Source organism: Rana temporaria, chromosome 2 (genome assembly GCF_905171775.1).
Source record: "Rana temporaria chromosome 2, aRanTem1.1, whole genome shotgun sequence".
Lineage (NCBI taxonomy): Eukaryota > Metazoa > Chordata > Amphibia > Anura > Ranidae > Rana > Rana temporaria.
The window spans coordinates 85,587,012-85,601,700 of record NC_053490.1 but is presented as its reverse complement, the minus strand read 5'-3'; the positions used below and the strand labels follow the sequence as shown (position 1 = coordinate 85,601,700).

Below are 14,689 nucleotides of genomic sequence, written 5' to 3'. Positions count from 1 at the left end.
CAAAAATGTTTCAGAATCTCTGTGCTTCCTTCATTCTGGGACTTTTGGAGCTCCTAGAGGTAGCAGGCGAGTTGCTAAAGCGGTCATTCTGGTTGGTACGTCGGGACCTTTGTTGGAGTGGGGAGAGTAGTGATGGTGGTCCCGGCGACTGTTGGGGGTTGTTGACCGGCGGGGGAAGGAGAAACTCTGCATACCAGTCCGGTAGGTTCACTGGTGCGATCTGCAGGTTTTCACAAAACTTCTGTAGTTCTCCTGGTATCCTGAGCAGGTGTTGTTTGCCCATATAGCTGGCCTGTAGCGCGAAGGGAAACTTCCACCTATAGGGCACATTTTTCTCTCGGAGGACTTCAAGAAGGGGTTTCAGGGCTCTTCTGTTCCTCAGTGTGATGGGGGACAGGTCCTGGAATAGTTGTAGTACAGCTCCTTCATGTGTGACCTGTTCCGCCATCCTAGCCTTCCGGAGAATCTCCTCCTTCAGACCAAAGTTCGGGAGGCAGCATATAATGTCTCTGGGGGGGTTGTTGTCTGGGGCTCTGGGTCTTAGGGCTCTGTGAGCTCTATCGAGCTCAATCGGGGATTGCTCCGGCCTATCCATCAGGTTGTTAAAGATGGCGGTTAGGGTAGGCCTCACTTGGTCTGGGTTCACCGTCTCAGGTACACCCCTCACCCGGATGTTATGTCTTCTCCCCCTGTTGTCAATGTCCTCGATATGCCTGTTCATGTCAATGAGGTGGTGGTTGTGGTTGGCAGTTATTTCGTCGAGTCTGAGCAGGGCTCTGTCCCGTCTCTTCCCCGCGCGCTCCGTCACGGCTATCTGCTCAGAGAGCCGCATGAGCTCCGATTTAATGTCCGTGATGGCCATAGCAAAGGAGTTTTTGATGTCTGCCGCAATATCTGCCATCATAGCGTATGTCAGAGGGCTGTCGTTTGTGTCGTTACCTCTGGAAAATTCCTCAGAGGCCGGTAGGGAAACCTCGTCATCCTCGTCTAGGTCTTCCTCCATGTGCAGTCTATGCGGTGGCGCCATCTTGGAGGCCTTGTTACTGCTGGTGAAGCCGAATTTGCAGAGGTTAGTCGGCGTGGTTTTTCGTTTAGGGGTGTTCGATGATCGCAGGGAACGGTTGTGTGATCCTCTGCGAAGTTGGGAGGGCATAGTCACCCTGTAGCTGGCCTTTTTTCAGCTCCTAGGTCTCACGAGTTGCCGGAGCTCCTTCACACTGCTGCCATTCGCATCGCGCGCCAAGCCACGCCCCCCCTGTATTTTCACCCCCCCCTCCTCCTCCTCCTCCTCCTCCTCCTCTGTATTTTCACCCCTCTCCTCCTCCTCCTCTGTATTTTCACCCCCCTCCTCCTCCTCTGTATTTTCACCCCTCTCCTCCTCCTCCTCTGTATTTTCACCCCCCCTCCTCCTCCTCCTCTGTATTTTCACCCCCCCCCCTCCTCCTCCTCTGTATTTTCACCCTCACCCCTCCTCCTCCTCTGTATTTTCACCCCCCTCCTCCTCTGTATTTTCACCCCCCTCCTCCTCCTCCCCTGTATTTTCACCTCCCCTCCTCCTCCTCTGTATTTTCACCCCCCTCCTCCTCTGTATTTTCACCCCCCTCCTCCTCCTCCTCTGTATTTCCACCTCCCCTCCTCCTCCTCTGTATTTTCACCCCCCCTCCTCCTCCTCTGTATTTTCACCCCTCCTCCTCCTCTGTATTTTTACCCCTCTCCTCCTCCTCTGTATTTTCACCCCCCCTTCCTCCTCCTCCTCCTCCTCCTCCTCTGTATTTTCACCCCTCTCCTCCTCCTTCTCTGTATTTTCACCCCCCCTCATCCTCCTCCTCTGTATTTTCACCCCTCTCCTCCTCCTCCTCTGTATTTTCACCCCCCCTCATCCTCCTCTGTATTTTCACCCCCCCCTCCTCCTCCTCCTCTGTATTTTCACCCCCCCCCTCCTCCTCCTCCTCTGTATTTTCACCCTCACCCCTCCTCCTCCTCTGTATTTTCACCCCCTCCTCCTCTGTATTTTCACCCCCCCTCCTCCTCCTCCTCTGTATTTTCACCCCCCCCCCTCCTCCTCCTCCTCTGTATTTTCACCCTCACCCCTCCTCCTCCTCTGTATTTTCACCCCTCTCCTCCTCTGTATTTTCACGCCCCTCCTCCTCTGTATTTTCACCTCCCCTCCTCCTCCTCTGTATTTTCACCCCCCCCTCCTCCTCCTCTGTATTTTCACCCCTCCTCCTCCTCCTCTGTATTTTTACCCCTCTCCTCCTCCTCTGTATTTTCACCCCCCCCCTCCTCCTCCTCCTCCTCCTCCTCCTCCTCCTCCTCTGTATTTTCACCCCTCTCCTCCTCCTCCTCTGTATTTTCACCCCCCCTCCTCCTCCCCCTCCCCTGTATTTTCACCTCCCCTCCTCCTCCTCCTCCTCTGTATTTTCACCTCCCCTTCTCCTCCTCCTCCTCCTCTGTATTTTCACCCCCCTCCTCCTCCTCTGTATTTTCACCCCCCCCCTCCTCCTCCTCTGTATTTTCACCCCCCCTCCTCCTCCTCCTCCTCCTGCTCCTCTGTATTTTCACCCCTCTCCTCCTCCTCCTCTGTATTTTCACCCCCCCTCCTCCTCCTCCTCCTCTGTATTTTCACCCCCCTCCTCCTCTGTATTTTCACCCCCTCCTCCTCCTCTGTATTTTCACCCCCCTCCTCCTCCTCTGTATTTTCACCCCCCCTCCTCCTCCTCTGTATTTTCTCCCCCCTCCTCCTCCTCTGTATTTTCTCCCCCCCTCTTCTGTATTCCCCCCTCTTCTGTATTTTCACCCCTCTCTTCTTTCATTGCCCCCCCCTCTGCATTCCCCCCTCTTCTGTAATTGTCCCCCCTCTGTATTTTCACCCTCTCCTCTGTATTCCCCCCTCCTCTGTATTTGCACCCCCTCCTCTGTAATTTCACCTCCTCCTCTGTATTTGCACCCCCTTACTCTCTATTTGCACCCCATCTATGTAATTACCTCCCCTCCTCTGTAATTGCCCCCCCCAATCTCTGTAATTGTCCCCCCTCCTCTTTTATTGCCCCCACTCCAAACCCCCTGCTGTCCGGGCCCCCCTGTGTGCTGGTGCCCGTGATACCCCCTGTCGGCTGCCATGGAAGGAGGGGTCTGTACTGACGGGGGATGTCTCTACTGACGGGGGATGTCTCTACTGACGAGGGGGTGTCTCTACTGACGGGGGGGTGTCTCTACTGACGGGGGGGTGTCTATACTGTGGGGGTCTGCACTAAGAGGGATTCTATACTAGTGGGGGTTCTACACTAAAGGGGGGACATCTATACTGATGGGAGGTCTGCACTAAGAGGGGGGATTCTACACTGAGTGGGTCTATACTGACGGAGGGTGTTCTGTACTGAGAAAGGGGGGGTCTGTTCTTAGTAAGGGGGATCCATACTGCGGGAGGGGGGGGTCTGTAGTTAGTGGAGGGGGGTCTGATATATATACATATATAATGTATGGTGTATGTGTGTGCGCGCAAAACTCTGGGCAAAACATTTTCACGGATTAACCACGTGACCTCTGGAAGATTTACCCCCCCCTTTCATGACAGGCCATTTTTTGCAATGTGCACTGCGTAACTTAAGCTGATGTCAGTGGGGAAAAAACAAAAAAACAATGCTCCATCTTTGGTGTCAATGGGAGAAATTGTGCCCCATAACTGATGTCATTGAGAGATATTGTGTCCCATCATTGATGTCAATGTGAGTAATGGTTGCCCCATCATCGGTGTTTATTTATGATTTTTTTTTCTAGTAATAGCGGAGATCAGCGACTTATAGCAGGGCTGAGATATTTTTGTCCTCTTTGTGTATGTTTAGGTGACCAGGGGGTGAAAATGGGGGGGGGGGGGCGGGGGGCGCCACAGGATTAGCTCGCACAGGGCGCCTGAACACCTAAGGCCGGCCCTGTGCCCCTGCGCCCCTAATGGAGCGGCAGCCACTGCCTGTGGTGGTGCAAGTAGTCTGTGAAATATTTTGTGATTTAGGAACATTACAAGAAGTAAGAGCAAGTAGGACCGAATTGAAGAATGGATTACCTAGTATGGTGACCCTTTACCTGTTCTAAAATCAATAACCTAAAACAATCATAATTAAAAAAAAATGTAATAAAATGAAGCAAATGTGGTGACTAACCACAGATGACAGCAGAAAATACACTTTTCTAAAAATGTGACATACCTCAGATTCTGTATTTGAAATCTGATATCCCAAAAAAGAAACCAGTTCTTTAAACGATGGTCGTTTCCTTGGATCGAAAGCCCAGCAGGACTGCATCAGGAAATATCTGTAGGGAAATATTTTAAAATTAATATCTCAAGAAAACAGGTGCTAAAAGTAGGAGTAAAAGGGCTCAGGGCGATTATCAACATTCACTCACATTTCATCCGTAGCATAGAATGGCTGGTCCATTTTAAACCCACTTTGTAAGAGCTTGTAAAAGTTTGCATTGACTGGCATGCCTGGATATGGGTTTACCCCTATTGAGGATGGAAATATGATATTTAAATCTGGAGCACAGGGATAGTATAACATAGAATTACTAGAATTGCTGCATCCATGAGTAATTGTCATACCAAGTGAGAATATCTCCCAAAGCAATATGCCATATGACCAAACATCGCTTTTAATGGTATATAGTCCATCAAAAATGCTCTCTGGAGACATCCATTTAACCGGTAGGCGAGCCTGGTGGAACAAAAACATTAATGTAACCTGAGTTATACTGCTCTGATGAATGGTTTAGTCTGTCCAACTCTAGACAGAAAAATGACAGAATAATCTGGTGCAGTATTTATTTAAAAAAGTGCACAGGCACATAATTGCGTAAAATGTATACACTCACATTTATTGGTGCCCAATCTCTTGGCACCAATACAAACAACCTGTATTCCATAGCACCATTCTACCTGCTGGAACCAGCGTGCATTCCAATTTCTGGAAACGGAAATTACGTCACCACGGAGGTACGTATCACGCAAACTGGATATGGCACACATGTAACAGTCTCTACATGGTATGCTTGACAGCATCTTCAGGAAGCGCCTTTAGCCTACAGCACCTTGTATTCCAAGGCAGTCTATCATTGAATTGGAGCTTCCTGAAGACGCTGTCTAGCGGAACATGTAAAGGCAGTTACGTGTGTGCCAGATCCAGTTTGCGTGGTACGTGCCTCCGTCAGAATTTGACAAGGTCAGTCTCTTGCAATCCCCTGCACAGCAGCATTCAGGCTAGGAGAGAGAGGGCAACACTAGGAGCCAATAAGATGTGCACATGTGCTAACAATTCAATGTTGACAGAAGGAGAGAGTAAAGTGAACAATGTGATAACCTTATCAGTGTTGTTGTGCTGCTCATTCACTATTACAAGTTGGGGGCAAGGACATGACCAGGTTAAATTGCCTAATTGCAGTAGCAAAAAGTCAGGTCACCAGCCTGGCTATTCTATCTGGCAAGGATGTGCAAATATGAACAGAAATACAAATCCTTTGAAAGGAAATACAGCTTCTATATATGTATTTCAATTATTTATTTAACTGTTTAGTTGAAGTTTGGCTTAATTTGTCCTGCATGATTTATGAATAAGGACATTACCAGTTGTGAACGTTTTTTTTACTGTGTTTTTAAATTGTATCAGAGAGGACACAAAATTACATTACTTCTAAATAGTACAGCAGTAGAGTTGAGCGAACCCGAACTGTAAAGTTCGGGTTCAATACGGACTTTGGGTTTTTCCCGAACCCGAATAATTGGAAAAAGTTTGGGTCTGGGATCGGAGTTCGGGAAAAAAAAATGCGCGGAAGTCCCCGCAAATTCAATAACCAGACCCTTTAGGTCTGGTATGGATATTAAGGGGAACCCCGCCGTCAATTTAAAAAAAAAAATTGACGGCGGAAGAGGGAAGACTGGGCTTACCCAGTGACGTAGCAGAGGGTACGTCAGAGCGTGCGGGGTCACGTGACGGGTGGACCTGCCTCCCCTATATAAGAAATGTCACAGCTTCAGCGCGTCATTCGCTGGGCTGTGTCCAGCGGTGAGAGGAGGTCGGCGATGCTGCTCTCTGGATGGATGGATCTTCTCATCGCTGGAGATCACCCGCACCCGTTGATGGATCTTCTCAATGCTGGAGATCACCCGCACTTCTTCGCTGGATCAGACAACGTTGGAGCAGGAAGCCGGGAACGAGTCGATTATAACCGCTAGATTTTTTTCTTTTTCTTTTTTTATTAATAAAGGACTTTATTCTACGGTGTGTGTGTGTTTTTTTTTACAAGAATTTACACTTCCTTCGTGAAATGGTAGGGGTACAGTGTACCCCATTACCATTTCACACAGGGGGGGGGGGTCAGGATCTGGGGGTCCCCTTTGTTAAAGGGGTCTTCCAGATCCACCGGGCAAGGGTTGTGGGGATGAGACCCTTGTCCCCATCAACATGGGGACAAGGTGCTTTGGGGGGCACCCCAAAGCACCCTCCCAATGTTGAGGGCATGTGGCCTGGTGTGGTTCAGGAGAGGGGGGGCCGCACTCTGTCCCCCCTCTTTCTGCGGCCGGCCAGGTCAACGTGCTCGGATAACGGGTCTGGTTATGGATATTTAGGGGGAACCGCACGTCATTTTTTTTTTTTAATTGACGGCGGGGTTCCCCTTAATATCCATACCAGACCTGAAGGGTCTGGTTATGGATATTTAGGGGGAGCCGCACGCCGTCTTTTTTTTAAATTGACGGCGGGGTTCCCCTTAATATCCATACCAGACCTAAAGGGTCTGGTTATTGAATTTGCAGGGACCTCCGCGCATTTTTTTTTTCTAAAAGTCCGTGTCCCATTGACTACAATGGGTTCGGAATTCGGGTTCGGGTTCCCGAACCCGAACTTTTTTTTTAAAGTTCGGGTTCGGACCCGAACCCGAACATCCAGGTGTCCACTCAACTCTATACAGCAGCAGTGTGACTTTTGAAATGGGACAGCACAGACATTGTGGCATGGTGTAGAACAAATATTTTATTCCTATGGCCCCAACAATCCACTTGCACTGCCACAATCTAATAACACATATAACGAAAAAAGACAACCATTTGACTTACATTGCCCTTAACCACATAATTTGAGTCATTTTCTACATCTCTGGCAAGTCCAAAGTCACATATCTTGGCTACCTTTCCACTACTTATGAGTATATTTCTGGCTGCAAGGTCTCTGTGGATGCACTAAAAAAGAAACAGAATTATTGGTTGTGATTTTACACAATGGGTAGCATGAATATAGCCAAATAAAAAAAATGTATTCCTAGTAATTTCTGGGAATCAGATTTAGAAAGACTGAAAGACGGCCTGGATTCAAAGCATCATGTGCCAAAACTTCTCTTCCTCACATCTACATCTCTCTGAATGGACTGCCTCTCTGCACAGGAATGGAGCAGATGCTTGATGTTTTTTTCAATGATCAGGGCTGTGCACATTTAACTCTACCAAGATCTGTATTCAGATCCCTACCTAAGCAATGACACCACATTGATGTATTTCATACGACTATTACTTTTAATTTAAATAAATTGACCCATGTGATTACATGTATTGTCCGTGCAATCTACTGTATATGTCTTATGTATTAAAAGTTTACTATCAGATTTCTTGATGCTGATAGCAACCAAATACATTCTACAGTGTAGAAAGGAAATGTAGTTTAGGTTGCTATGGGCGACAAAGAATTCCCTTGTTAACCCCCCTTTTGAGGGGTTATGTTCCAGTCATGCGCAGTCTGTCTAGAGCTGCAAGATGTTTTGCATAGGTTTTAATTAAATTTGTTGTTGAACGTGTTCACACCATATGTTTTTAACTTTAGCAGTTACCAGTTAGTATACATGAGGGCTGTACTGAAAGTTATGCAAAAGTGGACATCATTTTTTTTATTAACTTACACAGATCATTACACGATCAATTTGTCTGATGGACCGTTTTCATCGGACAAACCGATCGTGTGTGGGCCCCATCAGTTTGTTTTCCATCGGTGAAAAAAAATAGAAGATGTTTTAAAATTTTCCTATGGATAAAAAAACGATAGAAAAAAAAACGATTGTCTGTCCATCGGTTAAAAATCCATGCATGCTCAGAATCAAGTCGACGCATGCTCGGAAGCATTGAACTTCATTTTTCTCAGCACGTTGTAGTGTTTTACGTCACCGCGTTTGGACACGGTCGGATTTTTGACCGATGTTGTGTAGGCAAGACTGATGAAAGTCAGCTTCATCGGATATCCGACGAAAAAATTCATCGGATTAGATTCCATCAGATATCCGATCGTGTGTACAGGGCTTTACTCTTCCCCTATAGTAACTCTTATTTTTCATTGCAGGTAAATAAAGTATTCCAAGCTGAAGCAGCGTGTCATCAGTGAGTTCTTGAAACCTTCAGCAATATAAACCATGAACCAAAAAATGAAATGTGAATGTGTTAATGTGACAGCCGCCCATTTAAGGGTACTTTCACACTGAGGCGCTAGCAGCGTTTTACCGTCCTGTTTGTCGTGATTTTCAGGCGCTAGTGGGGAGATTTTAACCCCCGATAGCGGCCATAAAATGGTTAAACCTGCCCGCAGGTGGTTTGGAGGCACTACCTCATTGATTTCAATGGGCAGGGATGCTATAGGAGTGGTATTTTTACTACTCCTACCGCGCCTCAAAGATGCGGCTGGCAGGACTTTAAGCATCCCGCCAGCGCAAACGCTCCAGTGGATAAAAAGGAGCGGCTCCTTCAGGGTGCATTGCAGGTGCTATTTTTAGCGCAATAGCGCCTGCAAAGTGCCTCAGTGTGAAAGCAGCCTAAGTGTGTTTAATACTAAAATCTAAAATAAAGTAAGGCGTTATTCACTTGAAAGTGTAGACAGTGACCCGTACCTCAAACTACATGTGTTATTGCAACTTACACCGAAAAGCAATTGTGACTGCAAATTATTGGCAGTTAAATACAACAATAAAAAAACTGCAAATATTTCACAACAAATACATAAACATATGCAAATAAGTGGTAAATAAAAAAAATTGGTAAAAAGAAATTGAGAAGAGCTTATGAAAAAAATATCGAAATTGTGCAAGTTCTTCAAAAAAAAGTCCGGTGTTTCTCCAACTAAACACTTTGGGGCAGATTCACATAGAAATACATCGATACGCTACGCCGCTGTAACTTACTTTTGGCTGGTCCGAATCCTGGAAGAATTTGCGCCGTAAGTTACGGCGGCGTAGTGTATCTCTGGCGGCGGAATTCAAACCGGCGATTAGGGGGCGTGTTTCATTTAAATGAAGCGCGTCCCCGTGCCGATTGAACTGCGCATGCTCCGTTTCTAAATTTCCCGCCGTGCATTGCGCGAAATGACATCGCAAGGACGTAATTTTTTAAACTTAGACGTGACTTACGCCCATCCCGATTCACGGACGACTTACGCAAAAAAAAGAAAAAAATGTAATTTCGACGCGGGAACGACGTTCATACTTAACATGTCAAATCTAACTATACGCCGCAAAAAATCAGCTTTAACTATACGCCAGAAAAAGCCGACTAGAGACGACGTAAGAGAATGCGACGGCCGCGCGTATGTTCGTGGATCGTCGGAAATAGCTAATTTGCATACCCAACGCGGAAAACGACGTGAACGCCACGTACGAGGACGTATACCTGTCGGATCTAACCCAGATGCCGTCGTATCTTGGTTTGAGGATTCAAAACCAAAGATACGACGTGGGTAATTTGAAAGTACGCCGGCGTATCAGTAGATACGCCGGCGTACTCTGTCTGTGGATCTGCCCCTTTGTTCCATCCACAGTGCTTCTATATTGGTGATCTTGAGCAATACACAACCAGTGCTCCACCACTAGTGATACTGCAAATGCACTCATCAGAACCCTATGGTTACCAGAACCAATAACAGCCTTGTTGTTTAGCCAGTATAAACAGATGTAAAAAGTCAATCCTTCTCCTATGGCAATCGTTTCTTCCTCCAACAGATGTATTCTCCCATCAATTGACTGGCATAAGTCACCAAAAAAATGGCAGGGTAATCGTACAACACAGTTTTATTACAAATACTAAATTCATTAAAAGCTTATCCCACAATTGATTGCGCTTACATGACAGAGTGCCCAGACCGGCACCAGCTCATCCAGCTTGTGTGCATTGCTTTCGAGCAACCTGGCGGAATTTGAGAACTTTGAAAGTGTACACCAGCTGGTCAAGCTGGTGCCGGTCTGGGCACTTTGTCATGTAGGCGCAATTGATTGTGGGATACATCTTTAATCAATTTAGTATTTTTACTAAAACTGTGTTGCACGATTACCCTGTCATCTTTTATTTTTTTGGTGACTTATGCCAGTCAATTGATAGGAGAATACATCTGTTGGAGGAAGAAAGGACTGCCATAGGTGAAAGATTGTTTTTTTTACATCTGATCATACCGGCTAAACAATAAGGCTGTTATTGGTCCTGGTGACCATAGGGTTCTGATGAGTGCATTTGCAATATCACTCGTGGTGGAGCACTGGCTGTGTATTGCTCAATATCACCTATATAGAAGCACAGTGGATGGGATTAAGTGTTTAGTTGGAGGACAAAGGAGGTGTGCAGGCTAGCCGACATCCACAGAAGGCTACAGAATGTTTACAGAGATTACATCATTGACATGAGCAGGTCTTGTCACTGGTGACTCTTGCCAATGGTGTCATCTCCGTAAACGTTCTGTAACATTCTATAGATGTCGGACAGTCTGCAGCCCTCCTATATCAAGAACTCAATGACAGCACATTGCTTCTGCTTGGGATCCAGCCCTTATATGTACAAATTCCCCTGGCTTTACTTTTTTTAAGGTGTGTCAGGAAGGCTGGATCCAAAAGGGAAAAACATGTTGATCTCCAAGGAAGGGAGCTCGCTGTTATGTGCAGTATACCTGAGGGTCCCCAAGAAATTCCAAGTAAAGTGTAAAAAGATAAGAGAGCAACACAGGTTAGTTCAAGTCCACTAAAAGTTTAATGTTCTTGTCAAACGTCAGATGGAGATTACCCTGCTGTCATTGTAAATTTTGTTGACTTACATTTATAAGCCTCTATTTTGAGCCCCAAAATGTGTTGGTTTTGTCTTCTGACTTTTTCCTAAGAATAATAAACTTTTACTGGACTTGAAATAACCTGTGGTGCTCTTATCTTTTTACACTTTGCCTGATATAGAACATTAAGGTTTTGCTTTTTATTCTCCGATAGTTCAGAATGACTTACCTGCAGAATCACAGGCTCAGACTTAGGTGGTCAGTAATGACCAAGATTTTGCACACTGGAGCCACCTATTATACTCAAGCATTACTAAAGCCTTTATACACACGATAAAAATATATCGGAGGAATGATTGTCCCTTTTATTTGCATCATAGGCTTATATCGAAGATGAAGAGGTTACTAAACTTAAATTCTTGAACGACAGAATACAACTTTGAAAGTGATTTAATGAATTGTATTGTATTCTTTTTCGTTTCTCAGCATGCGTGATCTTGCTCTTCTGGAAAACTGTACTGATTAAATGAAATGAAAATTATCTGGTATAGTTAGAGAAGAATTTAGCATTTATCCTTTCAGATAATTTGAAATAAACTGTCGTGATTGTCTCTCAAAAGCTGTGTACTAACGATCAGATTATTGTACGATCGCTTTTCTGATAGTGTGTACTAGGCTTTATAAGAGACCCTAGTTGGTTAGGCTGTGTATATTAAACTAAATCTGCCAGTTTGACTGGCTTATATCTTTTGTGGAATTACGTGTAGTGCCTGGGGCAGCAACAATTCAAAATACATCTGTGCTAATTTGTGCACATTGTTTATGGAAAGTAACCTACAGCATCTGAACAGAGGAAGTTTATATGTAAATGAAGGAAGATGAAGAGGGGAAAACCTAATTGTGAACATCAAAGAGTGATGTCACTTCCCCAAGTCATTTACAGCTCATTCACCCCTCCCGCTTTTCTAGAATTCCTAATTACTCCCACAGTAATCAGACATGTCTATTTTTAGCTGTGCTTAAAAAAAACACTAAAGGGTGACTGGAGTGGTGACCGGGTCATACCAGGTTCGCAAGTTCAAGAACAATCCCATCTATTTGTAACAACAAACTCACCAATTTTGATTCAAGGAACTCCATCCCCTTTGCCACTTGATATGAGAAGGAGAGCAGATCTTCAAGCGTGAGAATGTTCAGATCCTCTTCATTGTACTTCCTGGTGTTTTGGTACTTCATTTCTTTACAAGAAGACAAAACTTGTAACTACTTAGTTAAAGCTGTCATAGTAAAGACGACCTTTTCAGAACTCGAGTATACATGTCATGCAATGTTCTAATTTTATATCAGTCGTCACTGTTTGTCACATAAGATGACTGCAAGAGTCAGGTCACTGCTCAGACGCAATGGCCTCTATTGCACACTATTCACTTACAATAGACTCCTTTCCTAGAAAATCTATGTGTATCGTCATACATTGGTGCCCCCAGATCTCAAAAGACAGATTACCATACATGGAAATATGTAACCTTCCATTGACAGGAGACGGATTGGGTTAGGCCTTGTACACACGATAGGATAGCCAGAGGACAACGGTCTGAAGGACCGTTTTCATCAGTCCAAACCGATCGTGCGTAGGTTAAAAAAATGAGAACTTGCTTTAAAATTCAACCGATGGACAGGTCAAAACCGATCGTTAGTATGCAAAAGCATCGGTTAAAAACCCGTGCATGCTCAGAATCAAGTCAACGCATGCTTGGAAGCATTGAACTTCGTTTTTTTCAGCACGTTGTTGTGTTTAACGTCACCTCGTTCTGACACGATCATTTTTTTTAACTGATGGTGTGTAGGCACGACGGACCATCAGTCAGCTTCATCGGTTAACCTAAGACAACGCTCCTTCAGACCGTTGTCCTCTGGCTATCCTATCGTGTGTACAAGGCCTCAGACTAAGTCACATATGGGCCAAAGGTCAAAACCAGATGAGCAGCATCGGCCTTACTCAAAATATGGGACGATGCCCTCGAGGCCGCAGACGAAGGAGAATCTTGTCTCCTGGTTCTGCTGGACCTAAGCGCAGCCTTTGACACGGTAGACCACAAACTATTACTGATGCGACTAGCCAAGGTAGCAGAAGTCGCAGAAGGTGATTTACCATGGTTTTCTTCCTTTCTTGAAAACCGATCACAAACAGTTAAATTGGGTTGTTTCACGTCGGAAAAGCGCACGGTGTCATGTGGAGTCCCCCAAGGATCCCCCCTGTCACCGGTGCTTTTCAACATCTATCTTCGCCCTCTCTTTGATATTATCAGTAGCCAAGAACTACTCTATCACTCTTATGCAGACGATACGCAACTGTATTTTCGCATCTGCAACAAAAAGGATCATCATCTCAGTTTAGAGAAATGTCTCTCTTTGATAGAAAACTGGATGACTGAGGCCGAGTACTCACGAGCAAACATGTCCGTTCGAAATGTCCGACGGGCTGTTTCCGGCGTACAAGGCTGTTTTTTCATTTGGCCCGCTGGCTTGTACACACCAGCGGACGATATTTCCCTGCGGACCTGAACGCGTGCACGTAATCCACGTTTGACGTCACTGTAAAGGGAAAGGCCAAAGTCAATGGCGACGCCCTCTGTTCCGCTTTTGCTAGTTACGGCTTTGCTCGTGTTAGTGAAGGTTTGGTTAGAGCTGATTCGCGCTTCTCGGTCTCCAGGCTTTAGCAGGTAGTATTTTCTCGTTCAGTGCGTGTGCTTGTGGGTACGTAGTTGGCATTCGGGTACAGGCGTGCAGTTCGTTCTGCTTAGCAGATTCGTACTGTGCGTTCGTATCTGTGTGTCGTGCGTTCTTTGCAGGTACCACTGGATTTGATTGTGCTTTCTGTTGGAGTGTGTTCTTGACTGACCAGCCGGCCGGTTTGAAGCCATGATGGAGCAGCAGCGTCAATTTTCGTGAGTTGGTGCTGTTTATGGGATGGCTGCTGGATATGTTCATTATTCCAGTACTTTGGCCAGAAACAGGGGGCGGAGGCGTTTCTGGACCAAGAATTGGTTGCGCCAGCGTGACCAGTTCTCACATATGCCTCTGCTTAGGGAAATCCAGGAGAATAATCCTAATGACTATAGGAATTTTCTCCGCATGACGGACCCCGTATTCAACAGTCTGCTGGAACTTCTGTCCCCCTATATCACGAGGCAGGACACTGTGATGCGCCAAGCCATCACGGCCGAGCAGAGGCTTATTGCCACGTTGCGGTACCTGGCGACTGGGAGGAGCCTGCAGGACCTCAAGTTCTCAACAGGCATCTCTCCGCAGGCGCTTGGGGTCATCATACCGGACACGTGTGCTGCCATCATTAAAGTTATGCACGAGGAGTATATGAAGGTAAGTTTCCTCATTTTAACCTCACAATGTGTCTTTAATAATGTGTCAAACTAACTTTTTATTTTATTTCCCAGATATGCTGTGTGTTTAACTAACGTTCCCTTTTCTCCCTATGCATGTTGATATCAGCTTTTACATGTTATTTTTATTTTGGCCTACCTGCATATTTTGATCTTACCCAATATTAACCTGTCCAGCATGCTATCTTCGGGCCAACCCCCACCATGCCACTTTATTTTTTTTTTTTTGGTTTTCTAAAAACA

The 14,689-nt window shown here is 45.7% G+C and overlaps 1 protein-coding gene across 1 annotated transcript in view; it reads right to left on the bottom strand.

Annotated features, from left to right (window-relative positions):
- Window positions 1–14,689, bottom strand: part of FLT3 (fms related receptor tyrosine kinase 3) — a 155,446-nt gene that overhangs the window by 10,940 nt on the left and 129,817 nt on the right. The window contains exons 19-23 of the mRNA XM_040340472.1: window positions 12,162–12,283; window positions 7,103–7,225; window positions 4,598–4,709; window positions 4,402–4,501; window positions 4,203–4,308 (exon numbers count right to left, since the gene is read on the bottom strand). Coding sequence (XP_040196406.1) covers window positions 4,203–4,308; window positions 4,402–4,501; window positions 4,598–4,709; window positions 7,103–7,225; window positions 12,162–12,283 — 563 coding nt within the window. The remainder of the gene's footprint in view (window positions 1–4,202; window positions 4,309–4,401; window positions 4,502–4,597; window positions 4,710–7,102; window positions 7,226–12,161; window positions 12,284–14,689) is intronic.